The sequence below is a fragment of the Nyctereutes procyonoides genome, unplaced genomic scaffold, assembly GCF_905146905.1.
Source record: "Nyctereutes procyonoides isolate TBG_1078 unplaced genomic scaffold, NYPRO_anot_genome, whole genome shotgun sequence".
Classification (NCBI taxonomy): domain Eukaryota; kingdom Metazoa; phylum Chordata; class Mammalia; order Carnivora; family Canidae; genus Nyctereutes; species Nyctereutes procyonoides.
Window position 1 is genome coordinate 26,982,574 of NW_026575121.1, and position 14,941 is coordinate 26,997,514.

The following is a 14,941-nucleotide window of genomic DNA, read 5'->3' on the forward strand; positions in this document are numbered from 1 at the left end:
ATAGCCAAAAAGTCAAAACCACCCAAATATTCATCAAGAGATGAATAAATAAACAAATGTGCTATAAACACACAGTGGAATATTATATAGCTATAGAAGGGAATAAAGTTCTGATACATGGTACAGCATGGATGAATCTTAAAAACAGTACATTGGTGAAATAAGCAGACACAAAATAACAAATATTATATGATTCCCTTTATATATCTAGAATAGGCAAATTCATACAGATAGGTAGTAGAATAGAGATTTCCAGTAGCTTGGGGGGGGGTTGTTTTTACTTAATGGATACTTCTGTTGGGATTGATAAAAAATATTCCAGAAATAGATACTAGTGATGCTTCCACAACATTGTGAATGTACTTAATGGCCTCTGAGTGTTAACTTGTAAAATTGTTAACATTGTAAATTTTATATTATTTATATTTTAACTACAAATTTTTTTAGATGTCATTATACATAATGATTTAGCTACAATTCACCAATTTTACAAAGAGAGGTACATGGGTGGCTCAGTCAGTTAATAGTCTGCCTTCAGCTCAAGTCATGATCCCAGAGTCCTGGGATCAAGCCCCACATACCTGGCTCCTTGCTCAGCAGGGAGCCTGCTTCTCCCCCTCCCTCTGCTGCTCCTCCTGCTTGTTCTCTCTCTTTCTCTGTCAAATAAATAAAATCTTAAAAAAAAAAAAAAGAAAGAAATACGAACACATGAGGAAAATGGTAAATTATAATGTCTTTATGTTATTTTGAATAGAAATAAAGCTCAAAAGATTTTTATTCTTAGCTAATGGATACTTATTAAAAGGAGATAGGGCAGCCCAGGTGGCTCAGTGGTTTAGCACCGCCTTCAGCCCAGGGCCTGATCCTGGAGACCTGGGATCGAGTCCCACATCAGGCTCCCTGCATGGAGCCTGCTTCTCCCTCTGCCTGTGTCTCTGCCTCTGTGTCTGTGTGTGTGTGTGTGTGTGTGTGTGTGTGTCTCATGAATAAATAAATAAAATCTTTTAAAAATTAAAAAAATAAAAGGAGATAAAATTCTTGTTACATATCTTCCCACACCAACAAATGGCAAAACAGGTAACCCATCCCTAAAATTCATATTTTATTTAAAATTTTTTCTTTCCTATTTATGTGTTGCTTGTTATTATAAAGAATACTTTTATTGGTTAGTAATTTTTAAACTTTCAAAGTTACACAGGAAAAGCTTTTCTGAGTAATTGATGTAAGGGAGTTTGGGTGTACTGTATCTATGCTACAGTGTTTTGAATAACCTTGGTTTCTTGTAAAATTTTTAAGGTTTTCATGAAATCTGTTTTTCTTTAGCTTGACAGGGCCAATTCTCTGTTAAACCAGACTCAGCAACCTTACAGATATCTCATTGAATCAGTGCGTCAAAGAGATTCTAAGATTGATTCGCTGAAGGAGTGTATTACACAACTTGAGAAAGATGTCAGGTAAATCATCTATATAAATCTTTTATTCAAATAATAAAGGCAATGTAAAGATAATACTACTATTCATGAATTAGGTTTGTAGATTCTGAAGAAAAATATTTAAATATAAACATGGTCTTAAATGTAATTTATCTTAGAGAAACTAGGTCACATCACATTAGGTGTTCACCTTCCACCTTATGATCAGAAGTCTTAGCCTGGAAATAACAATGCTACACTTAATAACAAAGCACTTTACCCACCCTAGGACATAAGCAGCTCTCCTGTCCTTGTTTCCCTAGATTTCAGTAACAGAATGGGCTTGACCAAAGGGAGAAGAATATAACCAGATGCCATTTGTGGAGTCAAGTGACTTTTTTTTTTTTAAGTTCCACGTCCAGTGTATAGCCCAATGCGGGGCTCAAACTCGCTCCCCAGAGATCAAGACCTGAGCTGAGATCAAGAGCCAGACACTTAACCAACTGAGCCACCCAGGCATCCCAAAAATAACTTTCTTTTAAGATTTATTTTTTTGAGAGAGAACATGGGGGAAAGGAGGTGCAGAAGGAGGATACATCAGGATCATTTAGGGAACTTTGTAGGAAGTATAAATTCCTGGGCCCTCTTTACAGAGATAATTTGTTTTTATTTTTTTATTTTTTTTAAGATTTATTTATTTATTTGAGAGAGAGTGACCTTAAAGACTTGCTCCATTTAATAATCATTCAAATTCTTTACCTGTTCATCTGTATAATCATTTTAGTCTTTTTAAGTTGAGGTAAAAGAATAGTGTTATACAGAAAGAAATTTTAACTCATGGATGGTTAGTTATTATTGGATTTTAAGATTGTTGGAATAATTTAAATAAATTATTAACTGATTCATAAATGGAGAAGCAGAGAATTATATGGGAATAGAAATTGTAAAATGAAGGAATTGGAAAACAATGAGGATAAAATAGTTATTAAATGCAGATTTCCTAAGATATATAACCAAAAGTATAAAACCACTGGTAGTTAACTCTAACATATGGGTAGGTGTTCTTTTTGATGAATCAGAGTAATTCTTGTTTCTACCCCACCAAAGTAATTGGTCCAAAACTTTACTCCTGATCTTTAATTGCAGGATGATATGATAAAATAATTTTAAATCACATTTATGCTTTAAAATGTCAATGTAAATAACTATTTCTGGATTGATTTAATTCTTATGTAAATTGCTATTGGGAACAATAGAAATTATGTTTTATCACTCACTGGGCACTTGGTTATCTTAAGGAAAGTGAGGGAAGAACTCTAAATAGAACTTTTTCTTCCTATGTTATATATTTCTTCCTGTATTCTTTTTGAAATTTTGTTTAGAATCTCCTTTTACCTTTTTAATCTTGGAGTGGGAACATAAAAGTCCTATGGAAAAATTACCTTTCACAGTCACCTTTAAATCAGTTTATTTGAATATTTATTTTACTAAAAATTAAGAGCTGAAAGTATTTAATATAGAGGAAAATAATAGCTATAGAAGGAAACTATTAATACGAACAAGTTCAGCCCTAGAGAAATTAAACAACTTGCTATCTAAAAGCAAGTTGGGTCAAAATTTGAATCCAGATCTGTCTGCTTTCTGATTCTATACTCTTCACCATTAACATTATGTTATACTGCCTCCCTATGTTCTGTTCTGAATAAGGGATAATTTTTCATTAATATAATTAAGGGAGAGAAGCAAAAAATAAATAAAATAGTATAGAAGAGTGATTAAAGGTGGAGCTTTCATGAATTGATCATTGTTGAAGCCAGGTGATGGATACGTGTGGCTTTGTTATATTTTCTCTCTTCTTTCCAAATATTCCAAATAAAGTTGTTTTTAAAAAAGATTTTTAAAAGGGAGTATAGGCTCTATAGATACATTGCATGGGTTCAAATCTAGTTCAGTACTTAGTTTTGAATTGGAACCAATCAATTAAACATACTCTCTAAACCTCCACTGTCCTTGGGATGCCTGAGTAGTTCAGTCGATTAAGCATCCACTTTAGGCTCAGGTCATGTTACCGGAGCCATGGTTGAGCTCCAAGTCCTCGCCCCCCAAGTTGCTCTCCCTGGCTTCTCCCTCTCTCTTTGCCCCTCCCCCTTCTTCCCCCTCCCCCTGCTTGTGTTCTCTCTCACTCTCTTTCAAATAAATAAATAAAATCTTTTTTAAAAAATTTAAAATTAAAAAAATAAACCTCCTCTGGCCAGTAGAACTTTCTGTAATAGTAAAAATACTCCATATGTGCACTGTCCAGTATGGTAGCCACTACCCATATGAAGAACTAATTTTTTTATTTTAATTAAATAAATTTTAATTTTAATTGCCACCTGTGGCCAGTTAATGGCTGTGTTATTGGACATGACACCAATTAGTAATCATAGAAACTATGTCAATTATGAAATTAACTATAAAAAATATTTTGTGCTAAAATCTGAGTCCTTTAAAGCTATGTTTCATAAATTTACTGTATAAATATTTTAATAAATTCTGAACTAGTATTTCATAGGACATGAAACTTGCTCCTAATTGAAACAACTACCTTCTAATGTAAAAAATTAAGATGCTTTTAGCAGTTTAAATATGGCCTTTGAGATGCTGTTAAATGTGCTCCCATGACATGAATAAACTACCATAAAAAACAGCCCAGTCAGTAAGTCTGACCCAGCAGTCTGCCCACCATCACTATTATTCTGAGCTGATGACATTTTACATGTAGGGGAATTATCCTGGGCTCTGAATGCACATCAGCCTGGTTTCTTTTGTCATGGCAAATGTGCCTGTAAAATAGAGATATTAGCGTGAACTCAAGGGTTAGATGGAAAAATTAAATGAAAGAACATATATAAAGCTGCTGGCACGAGAAGCTCAGTAAATATTACTTCCCTTCCTTTTGTCCTTCATTAATTTGAAATCTAAACATCAAATAACGCATTCAAAATGATTACTAAGTGATTATCCTTAAAAAGGCCTATTCCTTTTTGCTAGCTGTTGATTTTAATTGTAAGGAATATTTACATGAATCGATTATTTTTTAAGCTGAAGTATAGTTGACATGCCATATTAATTTCAGGTGTACAACAGAGGGATTAAACATTTATATATGTTATGAAATGCTTACCATGGTATAGTTACCATCTGTCACCGTACAAACTTATAACAGTGTTATTGACTGTATTCCCCATGCTGTACCTTTCATCCCCATGGTGTATTTATTTTATAGCTGGAAGTTTGAACCACTTAATCCCCTTCACCTATTTTGTCCAAACTCCAGCCCCCTCCCCTCTGGCAACCACTAGCTGTTTTATGAATCTTTGTGTTTTGTTTTGTTCGTTTGTTTTGTTCTGTAGATTCCACATGTAAGTGAAATCCTGCAGAATTTGTCATTCTATGACATTTCATTTAGTATAATACCCTCTAGGTCCATCCATGTTATTGCAAATGGCAAGATTTCATTCTTTTTTATAGGAGACTAATATTACCGTGTGTGTGTGTGTGTGTGTGTGTGTGTATGTGTGTACACTACATCTTCTTTATTCATCCATCTATAGTTGCCTTTTTGTTTTGTTGCTGGTTTCCTTTGCTATTTCAAAGCTTTTTAGTTTGATATTGTCCCAATTATTTATGTCTATTTTTGCTGCCCTTACCTGAGGTGATAGATCCAAAAAATGAATCACTAAGACCAATGTCCAAGAGTTTATTGCCTATGTTTTCTTTTAGGAGTTTTATGGTCTTAGTTAAATGGCTTCTTTTTAAAATATGTCTCTAGCTTATACAATAAAAGCTCTTTAAGGAACTGAATAATTTTATCATTTTCTTAGAAAATGAAGCAGTACCACTATACCACACCCACAGCTTGCAAATCTAGCTATTTATATTCAATGTCTAGAAAGGTTAGAGTAAATATGTACTAAAATGAAATGATAATAAACACATTAAAAGCTAACATTTGAGATATCACTATTAACTACTTTAAATTCACCTATCATTAAAGTAATAATCCATTCTAAAAGTAGTACTGTTAAACTCTCCTCTACCAAACCACAGGAGACAATCTGGGTTATATAGTTTGATCTATGGCTCAGAACTGAAGGAAAGAGAATAATTAGCATAAATTTCTTTTCCCCATTGTCAATTCTCAGTTTATTCTTAACCAGTAGTTTAAGAAGAAAAGACTACTTAGCCTTGTAAGGCTGAGCCAAGGTATATTGATCCAGGAAGTTAAAGAACAGTATATCAGGAATATGTTTTCATATAGCAGGTGACACAGAGCCATAAACATGAATTTCTGAGTAATAATTAACAGTGAATTGAACAGTTATGGGTGTAATATACCATTCATGAAAGATGTGCTTATAAGGAGATTTGTTTTGTAGTTGCTTGAGTCACGCATGGGAGCTTTGTATTTTTAAGGTAAATTTTCACCACTGTTATGAAATGTCTTATAGAAACTAAACTTTGATTGAGTAATTACATACATAGAAGAATACAGAGTATAATAATCGTTATATTCAGTTTTAGAGACCCATGTGTTAAAGATAGTCTCCCTTGTGGTTTAAGAGTATATTATAGAGAAGGCTGAGACTTTGAAAATATATACCCAAATATCGTCAGAGGAGTCTGTACTGTTTGTGATAAACCCACGTCTTGCAGGTAGAACACAGTTGCTCTGTGAACCAATTTATCTACCCACTTTTTATTCTATATTAAATAGTTATTTTTGCTATTTAAATATGGAATAGGGCAGCCCGGGTGGCTCAGCGGTTTAGCGCCACTTTCAGCCCAGACAGGGCCTGATCCTGAGGACCCAGGATCGAGTCCCATGTCGGGCTCCCTGCATGGAGCCTGTTGCTCTCTCTGCCTGTGTCTCTGCCTCTCTCTCTCTCTCTCTCTCTCTCTCTCATGAATAAATAAATAAACAAAATCTTAAAATAAATAAATAAATATGGAATACTTTCAGGATGCCTGGGTGTCTCAGTGGTTGAGCATCTGCCTTTGGCTCGGGGTGTGATCCTGGAGTCCCAGGATGGAGTCCCAAATTGGCTTCCTGCATGGAACATGCTTCTCCCTCTGCCTGTGTGGCTGTCTGTGTGTGTGTGTGTGTGTGTGTGTGTGTGTGTGTGTCTTTCATGAATGAATAAATAAATCTTAAAATAAAATAAAATTTTTTTAATTGGAATACTTCCTTTATTCTGGAAAAAAATTAAACACTACACATAAAGCATTTCTAACAAATTATCCAGTTAAAATCCTTGGTTACATCAACGTTCCATTCCTAATGCATACATTTTATTTAAGGGCCTGTTGGTATTTGAGAGAAAGAGTGTGTGTGTGTGTGTTCATTTGTGTGTTTGTGTGTATGTACTGCTTGTGTTTGTTTACATAGTATGTGTATGTAACATACATGAACATTAACATATACATGCATATGAGCATTAACACATTTCTGTTCCTCGAAAAATCCTATTCCTATGTTACTGGATGTTTAATTTTGAAAAATATTTCATCTTCAAGATGATTCTAGCTAAAGATAGATTTGAATTCTATAGTTACAGAAACATCTGATCTTTACCATGCTTTGGAGGACTCTGGCAGAATGTAGCACTCAGTTACCTTTATATCATTTAGTTCTTTTCAACTCCAAGGCTCTGTAGGATCTCTGACGCCTAATTCTGAATTCTTCTGCTGAGCATCTAAGCTGTATGGCATTTAATTACTGTTTTTCTGTGATATATGTTTTTCATCTCAATTAGTAATACCATGTAGCATTTATGTTGCATTTTATATGTTCAATTCTTTAATCATTTATTAGGTAATTCATATATCCCTTTGACATACATGAGTATTGTTTTCCACTTTTACAGATGTGAAAACTGAGGCTTAGTGGGGTGGTGTGTGTTGTGCTTTTATACCACACACTTGAGTCAGTGGCACAGTTGGAAACAGAAGTCAAAATTGCATCTTATCTTTCTCTCAGAGGACAAACTATGGTGCTTCCTTGGGGAAGTTCAGTTACTAGGAAAAAGGAGAATGTGAGTTTTTCCCTCTTAAGTGCTTGGAATTACCAGTTTTTTCAGATCACCCACTACTATTCCTTGAATAGTAAAAAAAAACTTGTGACTAATATTTTAAAAATTGGTGGCTTTCCATTTTCTTAAAGGATAATCTTACCTATCCAGCAAAATAATTCTAATTTTACCTTCACAGATTTTGTTTTGATATTTATGAAATTATGTTGTTTTAATTCATTGTTGCTTTTCTTAATTCTTGATGTGGTGCTGAGTAGATTCATTTTAGTGGCTTTCAAAGAGCATTTCATTTAATAATTCCAATTAATTTTTATACATTGAATAATAAAACTCCAGAAAATACAAAATAGACCTCAAATATTTATCTTTTAAAATTTTAATATGTTCTACTTAGGCTTCTCACCCTTTCCAATCAGAAGATAGGTTTTATCAAAGGCAAATTCACAATGCAAAATTAGAAATTAAAGATTGAACTAAGAATTTGGGGACAAAAATTGTTTTCCCAAATTTAGCACAAACTGAATATCTCATTCATTTATCTAGCTTAGTTACAGGTACCTGGTAATTTAGTGTGTGGTAAATTTTAAAATGTTACTTTTAGTTCTAAGGGTAAATGTTTTTTGTTTTTTTTTTTTATTTTATTTTATAAATTAATTTTTATTGGTGTTCAATTTACCAACATACAGAATAACACCCAGTGCTCATCCCGTCAAGTGTACCCCTCAGTGCCCGTCATAAGGGTAAATGTTTTAATTTGATTTCCTATGTCTTGAGTTTTAATATCTTGCCCAAACATACTTTTTACCTTTATATAAATCTCATTTCATCTTTTCTACATTTCAGGAGTGAGTAGTCCTCTTTAAAATACTAATTTTATGTTCCTACTAGGCAGGAAAGAATTCTCTGAAAGCATCTCATCTGTACTGTCAAATGATCATTAAAAGAAAAAGTCTTCTTAGAAAATAGTTAGCTGTTGATTAAATCAAACATTACAGTTGCTAATCTGATATCTTTATGGACTATAAATTTAATTTCTCTTTAATTCAGGCCATCAGCTTTGTCTTTAGCCTTTTGCTATTTACTGTTTCTTAGTTAAATTTATGCCAATATGATGGCTTTAAACCTTGATCGGCTTTTTGTTTTTCAGCAATTTAAATAAAGAAAAGTCAGCTTTACTACAGATGAAGAATCAAATGGCATTAGATTTAGAACAACTTCTAAATCATCGTGAGGTACTTTTTCCATTTTGTCATAATTTTTACTTTATGCTTTTTCAGAGTCCATGTTGCATTAAGATTGCTGGATTCCAGTTGTCCATGTACATTAATGATTTCTCATGTTTATGTCTCACTGTGATCTGGTCCTTTATATTGAACTTGTGATATACTTTGTTATTCTTTATGAATTAATTATACTTTATTCTTTGGGTTAATTCTTATTCTTGGAATGCCCCTTTTGTTGACCCCTTTTGCCTTGTTCAGTCTCTGTCATTGGATTTCCCCATTATTTAATAATTATGTTTTACCTCTCTATCGCACTAGACAGTAAATTTCTTTAGTGTACTTTGTCTTATTCATCACTGTATTGCCTGTATACTATATGTATGCCAAGAGCCCATAAAATATTTTTTGTTGTTCTTCTCCAAAACTCTTTTAGAGCTAATATAAATTCCTCATTTTATAAAAGGAGAAAGGAGTTTCAAGTGGCTTGTCCAAAGCCAGTTAATAACTAAGAGATAACCCCATTTTTCTTATTTTTTTGAGTCAGATGTATTGAAATGCAATATACATACAGTAAAATTCATGCCCTGTTTACTATACATTTCTGTGATTTTTGGCTAATACACCCACTTGTGTAACCATCACCATAGACAATATATAAAATAGTTTCATCACTTCAGAAAATACCTTCATGCCCCTTTTATATTGACCCTTTCCCCACCTACAGTCCTCCCAACTACTGATCCATTTTCTATCCCTATAGTTTTGCCTTTTCCGGCAAAAGGTATTCCATTTTCCCAGAATGTTGTATAAATGAAATGATCAGTCTTTTCAGACTAACTTTTTTCATTTACTATAAAAAAAGATTCATCCATGTTGTTGCAAATATTAGTCATTTATTCCTTTTTGTTGCTGAGGAATATTCTCTTGTATGGACATACCAGAGTTTGTTAATCCATTTACCAGTTGATGGACATTTGAGTTGTTTTCATTTGGAGGCGTCTATAAATAATAACGATGCTATAAATGATCATGTATGTGTTTTGGTAAATGTAAGTTTCCCTTTCTCTTGGTATATACCCCAGGAGCAGAATTTCTGGGTCTTTTGGAAAGTGTATGTTTGACTTTATAAGTAACTGCCAAACTATTTTCCAGAGTGACTGTACCTTTTGCATTCCCATCAGCAACGAATAAGTGTTCCAGTTGCTCTGCATCCTCTCCAACAGTTGGTATTGTGAAGCCTAGTTTTTTAATCCAGTGCATTTTTTCCACTGAACTATCAGTGCCTTGTCTTGGCCATGTTTTTACCATTTTGTTATCCTAACAGAGAAAGAAATGCTCAAAACAGATGATTGGTTTATGAGTATGCTGAAGACATTGTTTCCTTGTCTGGGAAAGACATAATAGATATTTGGGAAGAAATTATTGGAAGGATATTATTGAGAGAGATGAACTGGGGAATATTCCTGGAAGCAGTTCAAAGCAGTTCCCTAGAAATGGTGTCAAGGGAATTGCAGGATTTTCTCTGTCTTAGAAATGGCCTTTGGAGTAGTTCTCTAATAGGTATATTTTCCATGATGGGTGAAAGGAATAAGGTGTCTCTGACTAGATTTCAGAGGTGACTTTTGCATAGGTAACTAGATCTACCAACAGGTTGTACAGAATAGGAAGAGTTTCTCTAAAAATATTTATTCTTTTTTCTGACTTCCAGGCCTTATCTGTTACCACTTGTGTTCTAAGATTCCACCTTCAAATAATTGTTCTTCACTGTGGAAGAAGCCTGATTCATTCACTATGTGGATTTTCACAAATGTTTAAAAAATTGAATATTTAGGAAATAATAATGCAGGGGTGCTTGGGTGGCTCAGTTGGTTAGGTCTCCAACTCTTGATTTCTGCTCAGCGTTATGAGATTCAGCCTTGCATCAGTCTCCATGTTCAACATGAAGCCTGCATAAGATTCTCTCTCACTCTTCCTCTGCCCCTCCCCACTTCACTCATGTGCACACACTCTCTCGAGCACGTGCTCTCTCTCAGAGAGATGCAGATATCCATTCAGCCATACCAACTTTTTTTCATAAAGCGTCATACAAGTATTCTTTTGGAATGACAATTCTCATTTGTTTTTAGAAGATTATACTAGACCCTGAAAAATATGTGAACAACTTTATGTATTTTGTACATCCTGCTCGGGATCACATTATTCATGAATCCAAATAAAAATTAAAAGTTCTATTTAGTAGGTTGAGATTTGTATAAGTTTACAAGGAAATATGTTTAAACATAGAAATTAAATACTAGCAAGATGAAACTACACTATGGCATCAGTGAAATTTGCATGGATTCATATCTAATCATCAGTTAATTTTCATGCATTCAATAGTATCTTCATTTTGACAATTATATTTTAATAATCCAACACTGTGATTTTTCTTAATGCCAGACATCTAAAGAAAAGAAGCTTTTTTCTTTTCAAAGCAAAATGAAAATTAAAGTTTAATAAAGCAAACTTGATACAAATTTTTCATTTTTTTGGCAGCCCAGGTGGCTCAGCGGTTTGGCGCTGCCTTTGGCCTGGGGCATGATCCTAGGGACCTAGGATCGAGTCCCAAGTTGGGCTCCTTGCATGGGGCCTGCTTCTCCCTCTGCCTGCATCTGTGCTTCTGTCTCTTTGTGTGTCTCTCATGAATGGATGAATAAAATCTTTAGAAAAATTTTTTTTCATTTTTTTTCCAAGAAACCATTTAATGCCAACTTAAAGTATGTAGATGCAAAATCAAGTGTAAACTGCTTAGTTAAGAGAACAGCAGGTAAAAAAAAAAAAAAAAAGAGAGAACAGCAGGTAACCCAAGGGTAATGCTTGACTATCCACTTAAATATTTACCTGATAAAACAGAGAGTCAGGGCACCTGGGTGGCTTAGTCACTTAAGGATATGACTTTTGCTCGGGGCATGATCTCAGAGTTCTGGGACTGAGCCCTGCATCGGGTGCTGCACTCAGCAGGGAGTCAGCTTGTCCCTCTGCCCCTCCCCCACCACTCATTTTCTCTTTCTCTCTCTCTCTCTCTCTCCCTCTCTCTCTCTCTCTCTCTCTCCCCGCCCCCCTCTCTTTCTGAAACATTTTTTAAAGGCCAGGGAATGCCTGCGTGGCTCAGTGGTTGAGCATCTGCCTTTGACTCAGATTGTGATTCCCGGGGTCCCGGGATCGAGTCCCACATCAGGCTCCCTGCGAGGAACCTGCTTCTCCCTCTGCCTGTGTCTCTGTCTCTGTCTCTGTGTCTCTCATGAATAAATCAAATCTTTTAAAAAAAAAATTTTTTTTTAAGGGGGATATACCTGGATGGCTTAGTCAGTTAAGTGTCTGCCTTTGGCTCCATGATCCCGGGTCCTGGGATTGAGCTCTGCCTTGTCTCCCTGCTCAGCAGGAAGCCTACTTCTCTCTCTCCCTGTACCCCACCCCCTACTTGTGCATTCACTCTCTTTCTTTCAAATAAATAAAATCTTAAAAAAAAAAAAAAAACACAGAGTCTGCGGGATTGATTTATCCATTTTATGGCTCTGAGAGTCAAGTACTTAGAATAACCAATAAATAACAGTCGGATAAGAATACCTCTGATAAATAGAATTTTTTTGAAAGTGAAAAATCAGGGCTGAGACTAAGGTGAGGCAAGCAAGGCACGTAGGGCACAAAATGTAGGAGGTGCCCACTCTCATAGTCATGCACAGTACACGTGAGAGCTTGTCCTACACTAGGCAGGACCCTGGGAAAATTGTCTAATATGAGTCACTGCTTTAATCAGCTAAATTTTCTGAGTTTATATCCATATGTGATCAAATGCACATTTTAAATTTTTCACTGGACACCTCTGGTTCTAACTTTTTAAGTAGTGTCAATTAGTTCCAATAAGACTTTCTAGATGGTCACGTAATATGAAATGAGAACATCCACTCATTTACATAGTTATCAAGTATGTGTTAAATAAAAAAGAAAACAGATGAGATTATTCTAGGTTGACAATTCTAGGACATTGGGGCATGACCGTAAAGGGTTTTTATTTTCTATATTAATGTTAGATCTAAAGTATTTTTTTTTAAGATTGTATTTATTTATTCATGAGAGACACAGAGAGGCAGAGACATAGGCAGAGGAAGAAGCAGGCTCCCTGTGGGGAGCCCGATGTGGGACTTGATCCTGGGATTCCAGTATCACACCCTGAGCCCTGAGCGGAAGGCAGATGCTCAACCACTGAGCCACCCAGGCGTCCCAGATCAAAATTATTTGCTTTAAAAATTCCTAAGCTAAATATCACAGAGTTAAATCTCATTGTCCCCACTTTTACAGATGAATCTGAGGCTGATAAGAGTTAAGGAACTCAACCATGATTACATATTTACTGTCAAAACTAAAAGCAAATACTTTTTTTTTTTTTCTGAAACAAAAGTTTATGATCTTTTTCCTTAGTCCCATTTAGACAAAAATCTCATGATGAATTACTGCTTGCATTAGTTCCAGGAAAATTTTTGCCTCCGTAGATGAAGTTATATTCTTTCTTTTTGTCAGAAAGTGAAAACTATGTAATTTAATGTGTTTCCTTTTTGTCTTAGTTGCCAAAAAACTCAGAGCTGAATATCTTACCCAGGTGTTATAATCTTTCTTTTTCCTCTTTCTCTTTTGATGCTTCAGAGTAACTTTTTTTGATTTCCTTTAAGTGGGTTGTGACCTTTTTTGTTGTTGTTGTTGCAATCTTTTTTACCCTTAAATGTCTTCACTTATGCTAAGACCTCTTAGTTATAAAAATATAAAATAATATAATCTTAAATAATGAGGTTAAAAGGAAAAGATCAACTGATAGGATCTCATCTTGAATTATAGTAGCGAGGCTTCAAGTTAAACATTCAGTTTTGAATATAAGAAATGTAATTCCTGAGCATGTCTTCTTTCTTATTGAGTGTACCTCTCAGGAATCTTCTTAAGTGGCTTTCATTTTTCATCCCTTTTTATCCACTCATCTTCACCTTTTGAAACAAGGTATCCTGATTTGGAAATTAATTCTGCTTTTCTGTGTATATATTTCATCATAAAAATATAAGCCCTTAGAATATAAGTTTTCAAGAGTAGGAAAAGCATCTTTAATCAGCCAAATGTTTCATAGAATACTGTGCATAATTTTAAGAGGTTGATATAAAGCCCTTTTGTGATTTCTTTTGTAGCTGTATTAAGGGTGGTGGTAAGAGTCCCAATTAGGAAACTATTCCAGTATTTCAGTGAGTGATGGTGGTATCTTAAACCAGACTGGTATAATGGTGTCCCACAAGAATGGGCTAATTTGAAGCCTGTTTAGAAAGTAGAATCATGGGGCTTGGTGATTGGATCCAGGGAATGTTGAAGAGCAGAGATACGAGAATTGATGCCTGGAGTTCTGGCTTGTGTCGTGGGTTTATGGTGGTGCTGCAAAGCACATGGGACAAATAGATTTGGAGAAAAAAGCTCAAGAAAATATCTAAGTGGATATATCCAGTAAAGAAGGTGCTTTATATATGGAAGGGATTAAATGAATTGGTAAATGAACTACATAGAGTGAGAGCAGAAAAAGGCCTAGGCCAAAATCTTGAAGAGCACCAACATTAAGGGAGAGGCAGAGGAACAAGTGTGTACACAAATTAGAAGGTAGGGTAACCAGAGAGATGGCAGGAACATCAGAAAGACAGTAGAATCTGACCAGTGACAATGGGCTGTCAAGGGGCCAAGTCAAACAAAGATAAAAAAAAAAAAAAAGCATCGGTTGAATTTTAGTAAGATGGTACAGCAGTTTCAGTGGAGCTAAAAAGCAGACCACAGTGAATTGATGAATGAGCAGAAGTTGAAAAGTGGTCTAGGAAAAATAGGCAATCTTTAAGATATTTAAATCAGAATATAGGATGATGGGAAGGAGGGAGAACATGAGATCAAGGGCTTTTACCTCCCACAGCTAGAGAGTTTAAATGGTGATAGGAGCCAGGTAGAGACATTGTAGGTACAAACAAGAGAAGATAATCAATTTCCCAGCAGAGTGTTGGAGAAGGAAGAGATCTAGAGCACAGTAATGGGATTTAACTTTAAACAGGAGGGGACCTTTTCCATTTTGAAGATAGAAATAAAAATTATGTTAAGATAAAAGTGAGTTCAGGGCAGCCTGGGTGGCTCAGCGGTTTAGCGCTGCCTTCACCCCAGGGTGTAATCCTGGGGACCTGGGATC

General features: G+C 35.0%; 1 protein-coding gene across 2 annotated transcripts in view; it reads left to right on the forward strand.

Annotated features, from left to right (window-relative positions):
- The window catches only part of PIBF1 (progesterone immunomodulatory binding factor 1), a 188,097-nt gene that overhangs the window by 150,803 nt on the left and 22,353 nt on the right, over window positions 1-14,941 (forward strand). Inside the window, exons 15-17 of one of the 2 annotated variants that reach the window (XR_008665768.1) lie at window positions 1,324-1,454; window positions 7,322-7,489; window positions 8,634-8,718. Coding sequence is in view for 1 of the 2 variants with exons in the window: in XM_055335942.1 (XP_055191917.1) it covers window positions 1,324-1,454; window positions 8,634-8,718 (216 nt within the window). In the remaining variant the exon portion in view is untranslated. Of the gene's footprint in view, window positions 1-1,323; window positions 1,455-7,321; window positions 7,490-8,633; window positions 8,719-14,941 lie in introns of those variants that run through there. The other variant, XM_055335942.1, reaches the window with a different exon arrangement.